This window comes from Heptranchias perlo, chromosome 18 (assembly GCF_035084215.1).
Source record: "Heptranchias perlo isolate sHepPer1 chromosome 18, sHepPer1.hap1, whole genome shotgun sequence".
Classification (NCBI taxonomy): domain Eukaryota; kingdom Metazoa; phylum Chordata; class Chondrichthyes; order Hexanchiformes; family Hexanchidae; genus Heptranchias; species Heptranchias perlo.
The window spans coordinates 54,978,944-54,994,251 of NC_090342.1; the positions used below are offsets into that span (position 1 = coordinate 54,978,944).

Sequence of the window (15,308 nt, forward strand, 5' to 3'; positions counted from 1 at the left end):
TGGTCGCAATGGCCTGTAGCAAATACAGCTGGTTTATCCTGGAGTTACCCACAGTTACACGCGACATAAGTATCAGGAGCCAGCAGCCCCAATAACCCAGTAAAATCAGTGGGCTCTTCACCTATCAGGAGTTCCCCTAACTGTGCTCTGTTTTATCACGCAAGAAACGCACTGACACATTAAATTGAATTTTTTTCAGCAGTGGTTCACCAGCTGTGGGGTCAAACAAGAGAAAAGCTTGTCTTTAAACCACTGATGAACTTGTAAGTTGATGAAGGGTTTTTGGTGGCAGTGGTGTGAGGTAGGGACGTGATGTCAGTAAGTTGGTGCTTTCACATCGATTCTCCCACAGGGTCTCTGTCCCATCGTGAATTAAAAGCTACAGGGAAAAGTTAAGGGAAAGTGTATATGTTTTATTTGGACTTTGAACTAATCCAATTGTAGTTTTCCAGATTACAAAGGGGAATGATGAAATTGATGTAAACTGTTCACAGTAGTGAAGGGTACGAATACTAGGGACACAAGTTAGGAGTCAGAAGGAAAGTCAGGGGCAACATTTTTTCACCCACAGGGAGAGAGACCTGTGGATCAAGATGCCAGGCCAGGCCACTGATGTGGGCGAGTCGAGTTAACTTTTGGTGCTTCTCCAACTCACCTTCATTGGCATTAGCGTCAGGAAGTCTGTGATGAGGTTGTGAATCCTGCGGATGTAGAACTCATCTTGGTGCAAACCCTCTGCTCCCACCACAGCTTCGGTAAGGAAAAGAAAGGCATTCTGGCTAATGGCCATGTTTGCAATCAACTCATCGGCCTCTGTGAACTCGGTCAATGCTGGGGTTAATGAAAAACAGACAATCACATCACATGTACTCAACCTTGCAAATGATATTGCACGATTATCATTCACAGTATGCACTAGGCTCTATAAACGGAGAGGAGGTTTCTTGAGTGCACACCTGCACAGCATTTGTCAAGTGTAGGAAATGTCAAGGACCCTGTTAATATTTGAGGCAGTTCACTCTTATACTGTTGCAATACGGTGGATTAAATTCTGCAATGTGTGCAGGGAGAGGAGTAAATATTGGCCTCACTGGATGAAGTGAGATGGCCCAAACGGCTCCACCGATCCATATTCCTCATGATACATTTGCATCATCCAGTGATAAGAGTGCAAGATCTCCATGCCCACTAGTTCAAGTTAATGAGATTTGGATTTTTCAGAAAGAAACTCCACCACCCAAACCCCCAAAAGCAGAACCCAAACTGCAGACAGGGACTCTGGCCCAAATGCAGAAAATATACATAGAATTACATAGCATGTACAGCACAGAAATAGGCCATTCGGCCCAATAGGTCTATGCCAGTGTTTATGCTCCACACGAGCCTCCTCCCTTCCAGTAACCAGTGGTGTTCCACAGGGGTCGGTGCTGGGTCCCCAACTCTTTACAATCTATATTAACGATTTGGAGGAGGGGACCGAGTGCAACATATCAAAATTTGCAGATGATACAAAGATGGGAGGGAAAGTAGAGAGTGAGGAGGACATAAAAAACCTGCAAGGGGATATAGACAGGCTGGGTGAGTGGGCGGAGATTTGGCAGATGCAATATAATATTGGAAAATGTGAGGTTATGCACTTTGGCAGGAAAAATCAGAGAGCAAGTTATTTTCTTAATGGCGAGAGACTGGAAAGTACTGCAGTACAAAGGGATCTGGGGGTCCTAGTGCAAGAAAATCAAAAAGTTGGTATGCAGGTGCAGCAGGTGATCAAGAAAGCCAACGGAATGTTGGCTTTTATTGCTCGGGGGATAGAATATAAAAACAAGGAGGTATTGCTGCAGTTATATAAGGTATTGGTGAGACCGCACCTGGAATACTGCATACAGTTTTGGTCTCCATACTTAAGAAAAGACATACTTGCTCTCGAGGCAGTACAAAGAAGGTTCACTCGGTTAATCCCGGGGATGAGGGGGCGGACATATGAGGAGAGGTTGAGTAGATTGGGACTCTACTCATTGGAGTTCAGAAGAATGAGAGGCAATCTTATTGAAACATATAAGATTGTGAAGGGTCTTGATCGGGTGGATGCAGTAAGGATGTTCCCAAAGATGGGTGAAACTAGAACTAGGGGGCATAATCTTAGAATAAGGGGCTGCTCTTTCAAAACTGAGATGAGGAGAAACTTCTTCACTCAGAGGGTGGTAGGTCTGTGGAATTTGCTGCCCCAGGAAGCTGTGGAAGCTACATCATTAGATAAATTTAAAACAGAAATAGACAGTTTCCTAGAAGTAAAGGGAATTAGGGGTTATGGGGAGCGGGCAGGAAATTGGACATGAAGCTGAGTTCGGATCGGTCAATGCCCTGTGGGTGGCGGAGAGGGCCCAGGGGCTATGTGGCCGGGTCCTGCTCCGACTTCTTGTGTTCTTTAGATTTGTGGTTGGGATCAGATCAGCCATGATCTTATTGAATGGCGGAGCAGGCTCGAGGGGCCGATTGGCCTACTCCTGCTCCAATTTCTTATGTTCTTATGTACATCATCTAACCTATCAGCATATCCTTCTCTTCCTTTCTCTCTTCTGTGTTTATCTAGCTTCCCCTTAAATGCATTTATGCTATTCGCCTCAACCACTCCTTGTGGAAGAGAGTTCCACATTCTAACCACTCTCTGGGTAAAGGAGTTTCTTCTGAATTCCCTATTGGATTTATTAGTGACTATCTGATATTTATGGCCCCTGGTTCTGGTCTCCCCCACAAGTGGAAACATCTTCTCTACGTCTACCCTATAACCTAAGAGAAGTGGCTGCAACCTCCGGACAATTCTGGACCAACACAGCAAGGCCAGCGCCCCAGATCAGAAGCCATTCCTTGCTACCTAGGCAGCAGGCAACAGTGACAAACTTCATTTGAAAGGAAGATATAACCAGTTAGTCAGAGCTGCTAACAGCAGGAAAAGATTAGGAGTCTGATTTATGACCAAAAAAGAGTGGGAGGCAGACTGTGAACCATTTGTTCATGGCAGTGATGTTTATTATCCCAGAGCAAGACACATAAGATGAGTGACTTTCACTCCAAATGAACTGACAGGTCTGCTCGGATGCAACTCAACAACATGCACTTTCGTAGATTAACTATCAAAACCAGCGACCACAAACATGTTCGTGTGCAACCAAATTTTCCCAACTAACATATGGGGATGGGGGGAAGCACAAAGAAGATTACCTGTCGTGTCGGGTAATTGTGAGATCCCTCGCAGAGCCAAGGCCCAGGCCAGTCTGACCACAGCCTGCAGACCTGGCAGTTTCCAAGGCTGGGAGTTCTGCAGTCTGCAATGGATGGCAGTCACATACTGTCTTTCCGTCAGTAACGGCAGCTGATGAATTAGTTCTGGTAATAGAAAATATTTTAACTTTTTAAAAAGATAGGGAGGAAAAACTCACCTCAGTATGCAATAAGTGACCTATCGGTTTTGTTTATAGACCTACACCTCCAGTGCAGCACCTGCCTTTGAATTTGCATCGTTAATTAAACACATTGAAGGGACCATTCTTCGTGTTTGAGCTTGAGCAGGCATTGTAGGCTGTTCAACCAAGGGAGGCCATCCAGCCAATCCTTTTCTCATATGATGTGCACTTTCTTGGAGGCGTCACTGGATAAGTTAGCAACCAGTGAAACCTGCCCCCTCCCAGTCCCATTCAGCTGACCTAAAAGCATCAGTCTACCTCGTTAGGCAGGAGGTGACATGATTCCCACTGACATTAAGACCAAGATGCGTGTAATCTGAAAGTAGAGGCACATCATCGAGGTTTCGCTCCAGGTTCACATAGCATAACCGCAGTTAAGGACGAAGTCAACTTCAAAATGTTTGCAGCCAGCCTTGTGAACTTCTTGAAATGTAACTGCTCATACTAGGAAAGTGCACAAGATCCCACTGGCAATGCACAGCTCAGAGCTGCCAGCTGCTCCTCACACTACAACAGAGGTGGCCAGGCTATGCCCCGTGAGTTCTAGCTGTTAAGCACATGAAGCCCTAGTGACGCACCAGCCTGCATCATTGATGAAACCTAAATACCCAACGAGAGAGCGATACTAAGAATTAGAACTAACATAGCAAATTCAAAGTGTTTGTAACTTAGTTGGGCAGGTCTTTTTATGTGTACATTCAATTAGTAAACAGTAAATTCTGAACTTGGGTGCAGCACTTTTGTCCAGTTTTAACTTGAAAGTGGTTCCTTAGATTCAGTCACAAAACACAAACATTTTAAACCAGAGATATTCAAAATCATATCTCCAACCTAACTCATACAAATGGGAAATCTTTGTTCGGTTGTCTCCAAGGCAGTTGGCTCAAGGGAGGTGCCAAGCCACACAATTCAAACAAAGAATATCCTGTGGGGTTTATTCAGTTACTGCAGGAATTTAGCAGCAAACCCACGAAGCCCCAACAACTGATTCAGGGGTAATTAATTAGTTTGCACCATTCAAATCAGAGACAATCAGTGGATGCTGGGTCAAATGAAATTTTCAAAACTGAGATCAACATATTTTTCATAATGTAAGAGTATCAAGTGATATGGAGAAAAAGGTGGGTAAATGAATTTGAGGTACAGATCAGCCTTGATCTACCAAAATAGGGAAACAGGCTCGAGGGGCTCAACGGCCTACTCCTGTTTCCAAGTTCTGTGACTTTCGGAGAGATTAGTCAGAAAGTTGGCTTTGCAGTTGGAATAAAAATAAGAAATGAGTATATAAAAGATCACGATATAATATACAACTTACAGATTGCAAATCATTTGTCTTCCTTTTTTTTTTTGAGAAGTTAGCATACTCTAACATCTACCATAAATATAAGTAAATACTTGTTTAATTTAATTGCACATTAAATTTGTTTGGCAGATAATATCTAAAACGAGGTCTGGAATAGCGATATTCTTGGAAGACATAAGGAGAACCTCATAGGTTAGCAGCTAAAGAAATCAAGAGAAAGGTTTTTTGTTTGTTATCCTGGGCGTGCGACCGTACCTAGCTATCAGAGCTAGTGAAGATACACGAAAAGTCTGAGGTGATGTCTCTAGAGAGGTCACATTGTAAAGCTTTCAAAACAATATTGTTTCTTTCTGATATTTAACTCTCATACCTTCTCGATCCTCGGTGACATGCTCCAAAAAGCTGATATCAAAGCAATAGAGCAGCGCCATGAGAAGAGCCAGGTTTACATTTTCCAATGAGCCATCAGCCTCCGTCGTGACACACTCCATGTGGCAAATCAGAAACAAGGTGTCGTCTTTGCTGAGCGGCGTCTGGCAGGCCCACGCGAAGAGGCATTCCGCAAGGGACTGGCGGCTTTCCTTGATCAGATCTGTGACCTAGAGAATTGGCAGAGAGATGTTTTGGTTCATGCGAGATTTGTGGTACACCAGAAACGTTTTAATCCGTCAATGCAACTAGGGAAAGAACAAAGATGGCAAAGTGAACATTTGAGAGGTCCCCTTTATTCCTAATGCATAAATTTCAAGATTTCCTTGATACAAACTTGAAGTAGATTGTGCAAGAGAGCGGTGGAGTGAGAAGTAGTTGAGCAAGTAGAGAGAGAGTTAGACCTGAGCTGCAACTCGGCACTTGAGTTCAGCTAGTTTGAAGCTACTTGCAATTATTTTTAGTTCCCGAGTTCATTTCGTATGGCGGGACAGTTAAAACTAATGTAGCTTACATGATGCAAGATAATTCTCCAAAAATCTTTGGAAATAGGAATTATGCTTAAGCATTGGAGAATGGCAAATGTTACAGCCCTTGTTTGAGACAGACAAAAGGGCCAGGAAATTAGGGGTCAGTTAGTCTTACCTCAGTTGTGAACAAGTTTCTAAGAGTCCAAAATTCAGACGAAATTAGTGAACTTGTTGAAAGGCTAATCAGGAAGAACGTCCTCGCGGGGGTGTTTGCTAGTGCTGTTGGGGAAGGTTTAAACTAGAATGGCAGCGGGATGGGAACCTGAGCAGGGAGAAAGAGGAGGGGGAAACAAGGATAGAAACAAAAGACAGAAAGGGAAGAAGCAATAGTGGAAGGTAGAGAAAACAAGGCGAAAAACAAATAGGGCCATCTTGCAAAATAAAACTAAGATGACTAGCAATCTTAAAAAGACAAGTCAAAAGGCATTGTGTCTTAATGCGTGGAGCATTCGCAATAAGGCAGATGAATTAACGGCGCAGAAAGATATTAATGGGTCTGATATAGTTGCGATTACGGAGACATGGCTGCAGGGCGACCAAGGATGGGAACTGAACATCCAGGGGTATTCAATATTTAGGAAGGACAGGCAAAAAGGGAAAGGAGGTGGGGTAGGGTTGCTAGTAAAGGAGGAAATCAACGCAATAGTGAGGAAGGATATTGGCTCGGAAAATCACGATGTGGAATTTGTATGGGTGGAGCTAAGAAACACCAAGGGGCAGAAAACGTTGGTGGGGGTTGTCTATAGGCCTCCAAACAGTAGTGGAGATGTAGGGGAGGGCATTAAGCAGGAAATTAGAGACACATGCAAGAAGGGTACAAATATAATCGTGGGTGACTTTAATTTACATATAGATTGGTCAAACCAAATTAGCAATAATACTGTGGGGGAGGAATTCCTGGAGTGTGTACGTGATGGATTTCTAGACCAATACATTGAGGAACCAACTGGAGAACAGGCGATCCTAGACTGGGTATTGTGCAATGAGGAAGGATTAATTAACAATCTTGTTGAATGGGGTCCCTTAGGGAAGAGCGACCATAACATGATGGAATTCCTCATTAAGACGGAGAGTGAAGTCGTCGAATCCGAAACTAGGGACCTGCATCTAAATAAAGGAAATTACGAAAGTATGAGGTGCGAGTTGGCTGGGATAGATTGGGGAACTTTACTAAAAGGGATGACGGTGGATAGGCAATGGCTAATATTTAAAGAACGTGTGCAGGAATTACAACAATTATTCATTCCTGTCTGGCGCAAAAATAAAACAGGAAAGGTGGCTCAACTGTGGCTAACAAAATAAATTAGAGATAGTATTAGATCCAAAGAGGAGACATATAAAATTGCCAGAAAAAGCGGCAAGCCTGAGGATTGGAAGCAGTTTAGAATTCAGCAGAGAACAAAGAGATTGATTAAGAGGGGAAAAATAGAGTATGAGAGTAAACTAGCAGGGAACATAAAAACTGACTGTAAAAGCTTCTATAAATATGCTAAGAGAAAAAGATTAGTGAAGACAAATGTAGGTCCCTTACAGTCAGAAATGGGGGAAATTATAATGGGGAGCAAAGAAATGGCAGAACAATTAAACACATACTTTGGTTCTGTCTTCACAAAGGAGGACACAAATAATCTCCTGGAAATGTTAGGGAACCAAGGGTCCAGTGAGAGGGAGGAACTGAAGGAAATCAGTATTAGTAAAAAAAAGTGCTAGGGAAATTAATGGGCTGACAAATCCCCAGGGCCGGATAATCCACATCCCAGAGTACTAAAGGAAGTGGCCCTGGAAATAGTGGATGCATTGGTGGTCATCTTCCAAAATTCTATAGACTCTGGAACAGTTCCTACAGATTGGAGGGTGGCAAGTGTAACCCCACTATTTAAAAAAGGGAGAGAAAAAACAGGGAATTACAGACCAGTTAGCCTAACATCAGTAGTGGGGAAAATGCTAGAGTCTATTATAAAGGATGTGATAACAGAACACTTGGAAGGCATTAACGGGATTGGACAAAGTCAGCATGGGTTTATGAAAGGGAAATCATGCTTAACAAATCTACTGGAGTTTTTTTGAGGAGGTAACTAGTTTAGATAGGGGAGAACCAGTGGATGTGGTGTATTTGGATTTTCAGAAGGCTTTTGATAAGGTCCCACACAAGAGGTTAGTGTGCAAAATTAAAGCACATGGGATTGGGGGGGAATACAATGGCATGGATTGAGAATTAGTTGACAGACAGGAAACAGTGTAGGAATAAATGGGTCTTTTTCCAGGTGGCAGGCAGTGACTAGTGGGGTATCGCAGGGATCAGTGCTTGGGCCCCAGCTATTCACAATATATATCAATGATTTGGATGAGGGAACTGAATGTAACATTTCCAAGTTTGCAGACGACACAAAGCTGGGGTAGAATGTGAGCTGTGAGAAGGATGCAAAGAGGCTCCAATGTGATTTAGACAAGTTGGGTGAGTGGGCAAGAACATGGCAGATGCAGTATAACGTGGATAAATGTGAGGTTATCCACTTTGGTTGTAAAAACAGAAAGGCAGATTATCTGAATGGTGAGATTTGGAAAAGGGGAGGTGCAACGAGACCTGGGTGTCCTTGTACACCAGTCGCTGAAAGCAAGCATTCAGGTGTAGCAAGCAGTTGGGAAGGCGAATGGTATGTTTGCATTCATTGCAAGAGGATTTGAGTACAGGAACAGGGATGTCTTACTGCAGTTGTACAAGGCCTTGGTGAGACCACATCTGGAGTATTGTGTGCAGTTTTGGTCTCCTTATCTGAGGAAGGAAATCCTTGCCATGGAGGGAGTGCAACGAAGGTTTACCAGACTGATTCCTGGGATGGCAGGACTGACGTATGAGGAGAGATTGGGTCGACTAGGCCTATATTCACTGGAATGTAGAAGAATGAGAGGCGATCTCATCAAAACATATAAAATTCTAACAGGACTGGACAGACTAGGTGCAGGGAGGATATTCCTGATGGATGGGGAGTCCAGAACCAGGGGTCACAGTCTCAGGATACGGGGTATGTCATTTAGAACCGAGATGAGGAGAAATTTCTTCACTCAGAGGGTGGTGAACCTGTGGAATTCTCTACCTCAGAAGGCAGTGGAGGCCAAGTCATTAAATATATTCAAGAAGGAGATAGATATATTTCTTAATGCTAAGGGGACCAAGGGATATGGGGAAAAAATCAGGAACAGGGTACCGAGTTAGATGATCAGCCATGATCATTTTGAATGGCGGAGCAGACCTAAAGGGCCGAATGGCCTACTCTTGCTCCTGTTTTCTATGATTCTATGATCAGAATGGAATTATAAAAGGACAGGCCATGCTTGACTCAACTGATTTTTTTGGAAATCAGACTGTATAAAGGGAAAGGAATGGATCCTGTATACGTGGGCATCAGGTGGCGGCTGGTGGGGTACCACATAACGGATCCATTACTAAATTGAAACAAATGGTAGTACAAAAACATAGCTGCATGGATAGAGGGATGGCTGGGCAGGTGGGGACTCATAGCAAATGGATGTTTTTTGGGTTAGCAGGATGTGGATGGTGGTGCAGCCCAAGGATCTGTGCTGAGATGCCACTTGTTCTCCATTTACGTAAATGATTTGGACATCAATCCGAGAGGAATGATATCGAAGTTTGTTGACGACTCCAAACAAGGAAGCATAGAAAACCCTGGGGAAGAGTAGGACATGGGCAGAGTGGGCAGATAGTTGGCAGATGCAGTTCAATGCAAAGAAATGTGAAGTACTGCACTTTGGGAAAAACAATGGAAGGATGTATACCCCAAAGAGTAAGAGTGAAAGAACACTGCAACATAGGGGGGCAGGCACAAGATCTTCAAGAGCAAGAACGTGGATGGAAAAGACCATGAAAATCCAATTGACATTCTGAGTTTTATACACAGGAGCACTGAATGTAAATGCAACAAACTAATGTTGCATTTGTACATTTCAATGATTAGGAATTAAAACGGAAAATAAGTTCTGAAATGTTAACCCTCTGTTTCTCCTGACTCAGCCTGACCTGCTGAGTGTTTCTGGCATTATCTGTTTGTAGTTCAGATTTCAGAACTGTTTTTATTGCTGTTGCTCCACTGGTGGATAAATCCTAAATCACAACATCAAAATCTATCAGTATCAGGAACTTGAGATATATACAAATTATTCTCCCTATCTACTCTATCAAAATCCCTCATAATTTTGAGCACCTCTATTAAATCTCCCCATAACCTTCTCTGCTCTGAAAACAATCCCAGCTTCTCCAGTCACTCCACATAACTGAAGTCCCTCATCCCTGGTACCATTCTAATAAATCTCCTCTACACCCTCTCTAAGGCCTTGACATCCTTCCTATAGTGTGGTGCCCAGAATTGGACACAATACTCCAGCTGTGGCCTATTTAGTGGTTTATAAAGGCTTAGACTAACTTCCTTGCTTTTGTACTCCAATACCTCTATTAATAAAGCCAAGGATCCCATATGCTTCTTTAACAGCCTTTCAACCATTCAAAACAATTCCTGCCAGCTCAACAGAAACCTTGCTTTCACTCCTCTATCTGCTAACCACCTTGCAAATGAAACACAGCTTCCACCCTTACCCCTTTGCGATGAGATTCATTGCCCAGGCCTCGCGCTGCTTGCAGTTTTTCAAACTCGTTATTGAGGCTTATTTGATTGATCAAACACAGCACCTTCTGAGTCAGCCCCTGCTCCATCAATTCATCTGTAAACCGTGTTGTCATGGATACAAGCTCTGAACTGCAAAGAAAATATTAGCTTGTAATCTTAAGGTGTTATATGTTTGTCTTCCTCTCAATAAATCACACTTACTCATATACTTAGAAACAGAGTCACTCTTAACCATGAAAATAAATCAATGGAATACAGCATTAAAAAATGCTATTTTATCTACAGAATATGAAAACTATTCCACATAAAGCTCACTTTGTGGATTATAAATTATGCAGCAAAAATCTCCACTGTATAGGTCTCCTATCTTGAAACTGCTGATTCATGGTGGGGACAGTTTCAGGGGTTCCCATCAGATCTTGATTAATTTGGCCTCTTCAGATGTGAGCTTACACAATGATTGTTAACAAAGTATTTGAGAATGCTGGGGCAGGGGGAAAGATCAAATCAAAGCAAGACACTGTTTGCCCAACACTGACCAGCGAGCACTTTTCTCAAGAGTTGCTGAATTCCAATCAGGAGCAGGAACCCTGGTTAAATTTCCCCTTCCGAACCAGGGGTCATTGGGCAATTGTAGCGCATCCCTCTGAAATCAGCCAACTTAGCACCAATCCGTGCTGGAACCCGGGACCTTGCTGGTATGTACAGCTCAGTACAATACCAGGAAGTACTGTTACTCACTGAGTCATCACCTACACTATTTGAGTTCCACAGAAAAACATTCACTATATATCACGACTACACAGAATCCTACATCCTATACATATTTTGATGTTGGCCATAATCCTTTTATCTAGAAGCAGCTTTGTATTTCTGGACAAAGAAACAGAAGATGAGCATGGAATAGGCAAATTTGGATAACAATACAAGTGATGAATGTGTGTTGAACACCTGGTTAATTTACGGGGCTTCAGGTGATCAGCAGGAAAACAGACCTGAGTTCCAGGGTCCACGTTTTGCCTTGTCGTGATTGTATGAGGGAATGCAAGGAGTTTGCAATGCACCTCTTCCCATCCCAGTACAACAGAATGGCCACCAAACCACGCGTCAAGCCAGGGAAACGGGGCTGCTGATGCTCACCTACGAAAACAAAACGTGGTCAAATTAGAGGTGCTGATGAGGCAGCTGAAAATCAAGTGATATGTTTGACAACTGACACTTAGAGCACCTTTCACACAATTAACCAGATCAAAGGACACTGAGAAGTGGGCTAGATTTACAGGAGGTGTCTGAAGACACAGCCAAAGAAAGAGGCATTGTGGAGATGGGGAAACAGTAGTAACGTAAAGAGGTTTAGGAAAACTGTTCGAGATTAAGGATATGGTCGTTGATAGCTCGGGTTATGTAAGTGGGTACTTCAAAAATGGCCTGAGGGCATGTCATCAATGTAGATTTCTGCATCTCAATTCAAGACCTGGCATTTATGGGATATTTCTTGGAGGATAAACCACACTCCAGCCTATAGGTAGCACTGATGTTGTTTCCTCCTTAAAAACTCAATATGCTCTCAGTCCCTACACTATTTGAGTTCCACAGAAAAACATTCACTATATATCACGACTACACAGAATCCTACATCCTATACATATTTTGATGTTGGCCATAATCCTTTTATCTAGAAGCAGCTTTGTATTTCTGGACAAAGAAACAGAAGATGAGCATGGAATAGGCTAACCCTAACCCTAACCCTAACTTCCTTGCCCCTCTCCAGCATGGGAATGTGTCCAACCTCCACCTGACATCTATTTGTGGCACATTTGAAATGAGGAACTTGCTGTGTGAAAGAGTTGCAGACACCGACCTGTATTCAATCTGGTTGTGGTGCAACTTCCTCTAAGTGGCCCTGGAGGAAAACACTGCTTGGGCTCACATCTCGACAAATTAGCGAGCGACTCAGACTTAAAATCCATCCCTTTTTTTTTGAGGGATGCAAAAGAAGCTTGCAAGCTTCGAAGGCACCAAAGCTGGTGTAAAGCTGTGTCAGTGTGGGCTGGCAACGCTCTTTTCCGAAGCCTAGGTCTCACTCTACTCTTGGAGGCAACCTCAATGTAAACATGTCGGATTCGCTACATTTGATGCTCAGCACACCGTTCTTCAAATAAAAAATCGGTTCCTCCTGGATGCTGGCCTTATGGAGTCTGGCAGGTTTACACTGACGACGTGAGACCCGCACTTTGGGAATCAACACCTCACCGACACCAACACAAAAGCCGCTTAGAGGTCTGGAGACATCATCTGCCATTGCTGATCTGCAGCAAAATTAAAATGATCATTACAACAGAATTCCATGTTGCAGTCAGTAAGTTCTGATGTCACGTTTTGGAAGGATTGATCCACAACGTAGAGTAACAATTACATATGGGCATGGATTGGAGAATCAAAGCCACCTTTTCACTTTCAACTCCAATGGACTGAACAGTTGCCACACCTTCAACAGAAATCCAGTTCATTTGGGTTCACTCATTAATGCCGAGCCTGCAGTCTAGTCATTAGTTATTTTGAAACTTTTAAAAAATGAAATCTATGCTGAAGGCAAGGGGTGTGTGTCCCATTTGCCACCACTCTTTCCAATGCCGGCGGACAGTGTCAGCATCAAGCATTCCCAGGTCAGGTGCAGCATGACCTGAGATGGGTGGCGCCCAATCTAAATTTGCTATTTCCCTCGTCAAACATCCCAAGGCCCTAAGAAAAACTGGCAGAAATGTCAAACAAATATTTTGTATCTGTCTTCACAGTGGAAGTAATTAATATTAGTAAAGAAAAAGTACTGGAGAAATTAATGAGACTAAAAGCTGACAAATCCCCTGGACGTGATGGCCTGCATCCCAAAGTTTTAAAAGAGGTGGCTGCAATGATAGTGGATGTATTGGTTTTGATCTTCCAGAATTCCCTTGATTCTAGAACGGTCCCCGTGGATTGGAAGGTAGCAAATGTAACCCCGTTATTCAAGGAGGGAGAGAGAAAACAGGGAACTATAGGCCAGTTAGCCTGACATCAATAGTAGGGAAAATGCTAGGATCTATTGTTAAGGACGTATTAACAGGGCACTTAGAAAATCATAATATGATTAGCCAGAGTCAACAAGGTTTTATGGAAGGGAAATTGTGTTTGACAAATTTATTAGAGTTTTTTGAGGGTGTAACTAGCAGGATTTAGATATGGGGGAACCAGTGGATGTAGTATATTTGGATTTTGAAAAGGCACTTGATAAGATGCCACAGAAAAGGTTATTAAGCAAGATTAGGGCTCATGGGATTGGGGGCAATATATAAACATGGATTGAGGATTGGCTAACGGACAGAACACAGAGAGTAGGAATAAACAAGTCATTTTTGGGTTGGCAGGCTGTAACTTGTGGGGTGCCGTAAGGATCAGTGCTTGGGCCTCAGCTATTTACAATATATATCAATGATTTAGATGAAGGGACCACGTGTAATGTATCCAAGTTTGTTGACGATACAAAGCTAGGTGGGAAAGTAAGCTGTGAGGAGGACGCAAAGAGGCTACAAAGGGATGTAGACAGGTTAAGTGAGTGGGCGAGAAGGTGGCAAATGGAGTATAATGTGGGGAAATGTGAAATTATCCACTTTGGTAGGAAGAAGAGAAAAGCAGATTTTTTTTTTAAATGGTGAAATGTTGGCATTCAAAGGAATTTGGGTGTCCTTGCACACGAATCACAGAAAGTTAATATGCAGGTACAGCAAGCAATTAGGAAGGCAAATGGTATGTTAGCCTTTATTGCAAGGGGGTTGGAGTATAAGAGGAAGGAGGTCTTCCTGCAATTTACAGGGCTCTGGTGAAATCACACCTGGAATATTGTGTACAGTTTTGGTCTCCTTATCTAAGGAAGGGTATACTTGCCTTAGAGGGGATGCAACGAAGCTTCACTAGATTGATTCCTGGGATGAGAGGGTTTTCCTATGAGGAGAGATTGAATAGAATGGGCCTATATTCTCTGGAGTTTAGAAGAATGAGAGGTGACCTCATTGAAATGTATAAAATTCTTAGAGGGCTTGACAGGGTAGATGCTGAGAGGCTGCTTCCCCTGGCTGGAGAGTCTAAAACTAAGCATAGTCTCAAGATAAGGGGTCGGCCATTTAGAACTGAGATAAGGAAAAATTACTTCACTGAGAGGGTTGTGAATCTTTGGAATTCTCTGCTGCAGAGAGCTGTGGGTGCTTAGTCGTTGAGTATATTCAAGACTGAGAGCGATAGATTTTTCAACACTAAGGGAATCAAGGGATATTGGGATCGGGCAAGAAAGTGGAGTTGAGGTTGAAGATCAGTCATGATCTTATTGAATGGCGAAGCAGGCACAAGGGGCCCTATGGTCTACTCCTGCTCCTATTTTCTATGTTCTTATAGATCCATACCATTGGAAGACTTTTATCCTGTCAGTGTAGGCTGGATTTTGCAAGAACTAAAAGGCCCACTTATATCAACCAATCAACTGGGCAGTGAGCATTATAATTTCTGGACAAAGCGGGTCACCCTTGTAAATCTATAAGTTCTGACTGCACACAAGGAATCAGCAATAAGCACAATCTACACATGCCAGAAAACACAAGATAGAAATTCCTGATGACCTACTATGTCAGTGATCACAATGCAATGCAAAGAACCTTCAAATTTCTTTACTCACAGTGTAATGGGTCAATCAAGCTGTAATGGGTCAATCACTAACTTAAAAAAAATGTTCATGCTTCAGACAGAATTCAGAGCTCTAAATCAGGTGTAGTGAAATATTAATTCACTGGAGCCTAGTACAGGGTATCTCCTTTGAATGAAAATATCAACGTTCTTTTAAAATTAAGAAAGCCAGGAAAAGGGCCATGGTCCGTAGTGCAAGGTTGAGAACAGAAGACGAGGTAAATTTGGAAGTACT

General features: G+C 42.9%; 1 protein-coding gene across 1 annotated transcript in view; it reads right to left on the reverse strand.

Moving 5' to 3' along the window:
* Positions 1-15,308, reverse strand: part of nup205 (nucleoporin 205) — a 92,540-nt gene that overhangs the window by 72,528 nt on the left and 4,704 nt on the right. The window contains exons 4-8 of the mRNA XM_067999924.1: positions 11,359-11,503; positions 10,333-10,492; positions 5,135-5,363; positions 3,220-3,384; positions 656-831 (exon numbers count right to left, since the gene is read on the reverse strand). Of these exons, the coding sequence (XP_067856025.1) occupies positions 656-831; positions 3,220-3,384; positions 5,135-5,363; positions 10,333-10,492; positions 11,359-11,503 (875 nt within the window). The remainder of the gene's footprint in view (positions 1-655; positions 832-3,219; positions 3,385-5,134; positions 5,364-10,332; positions 10,493-11,358; positions 11,504-15,308) is intronic.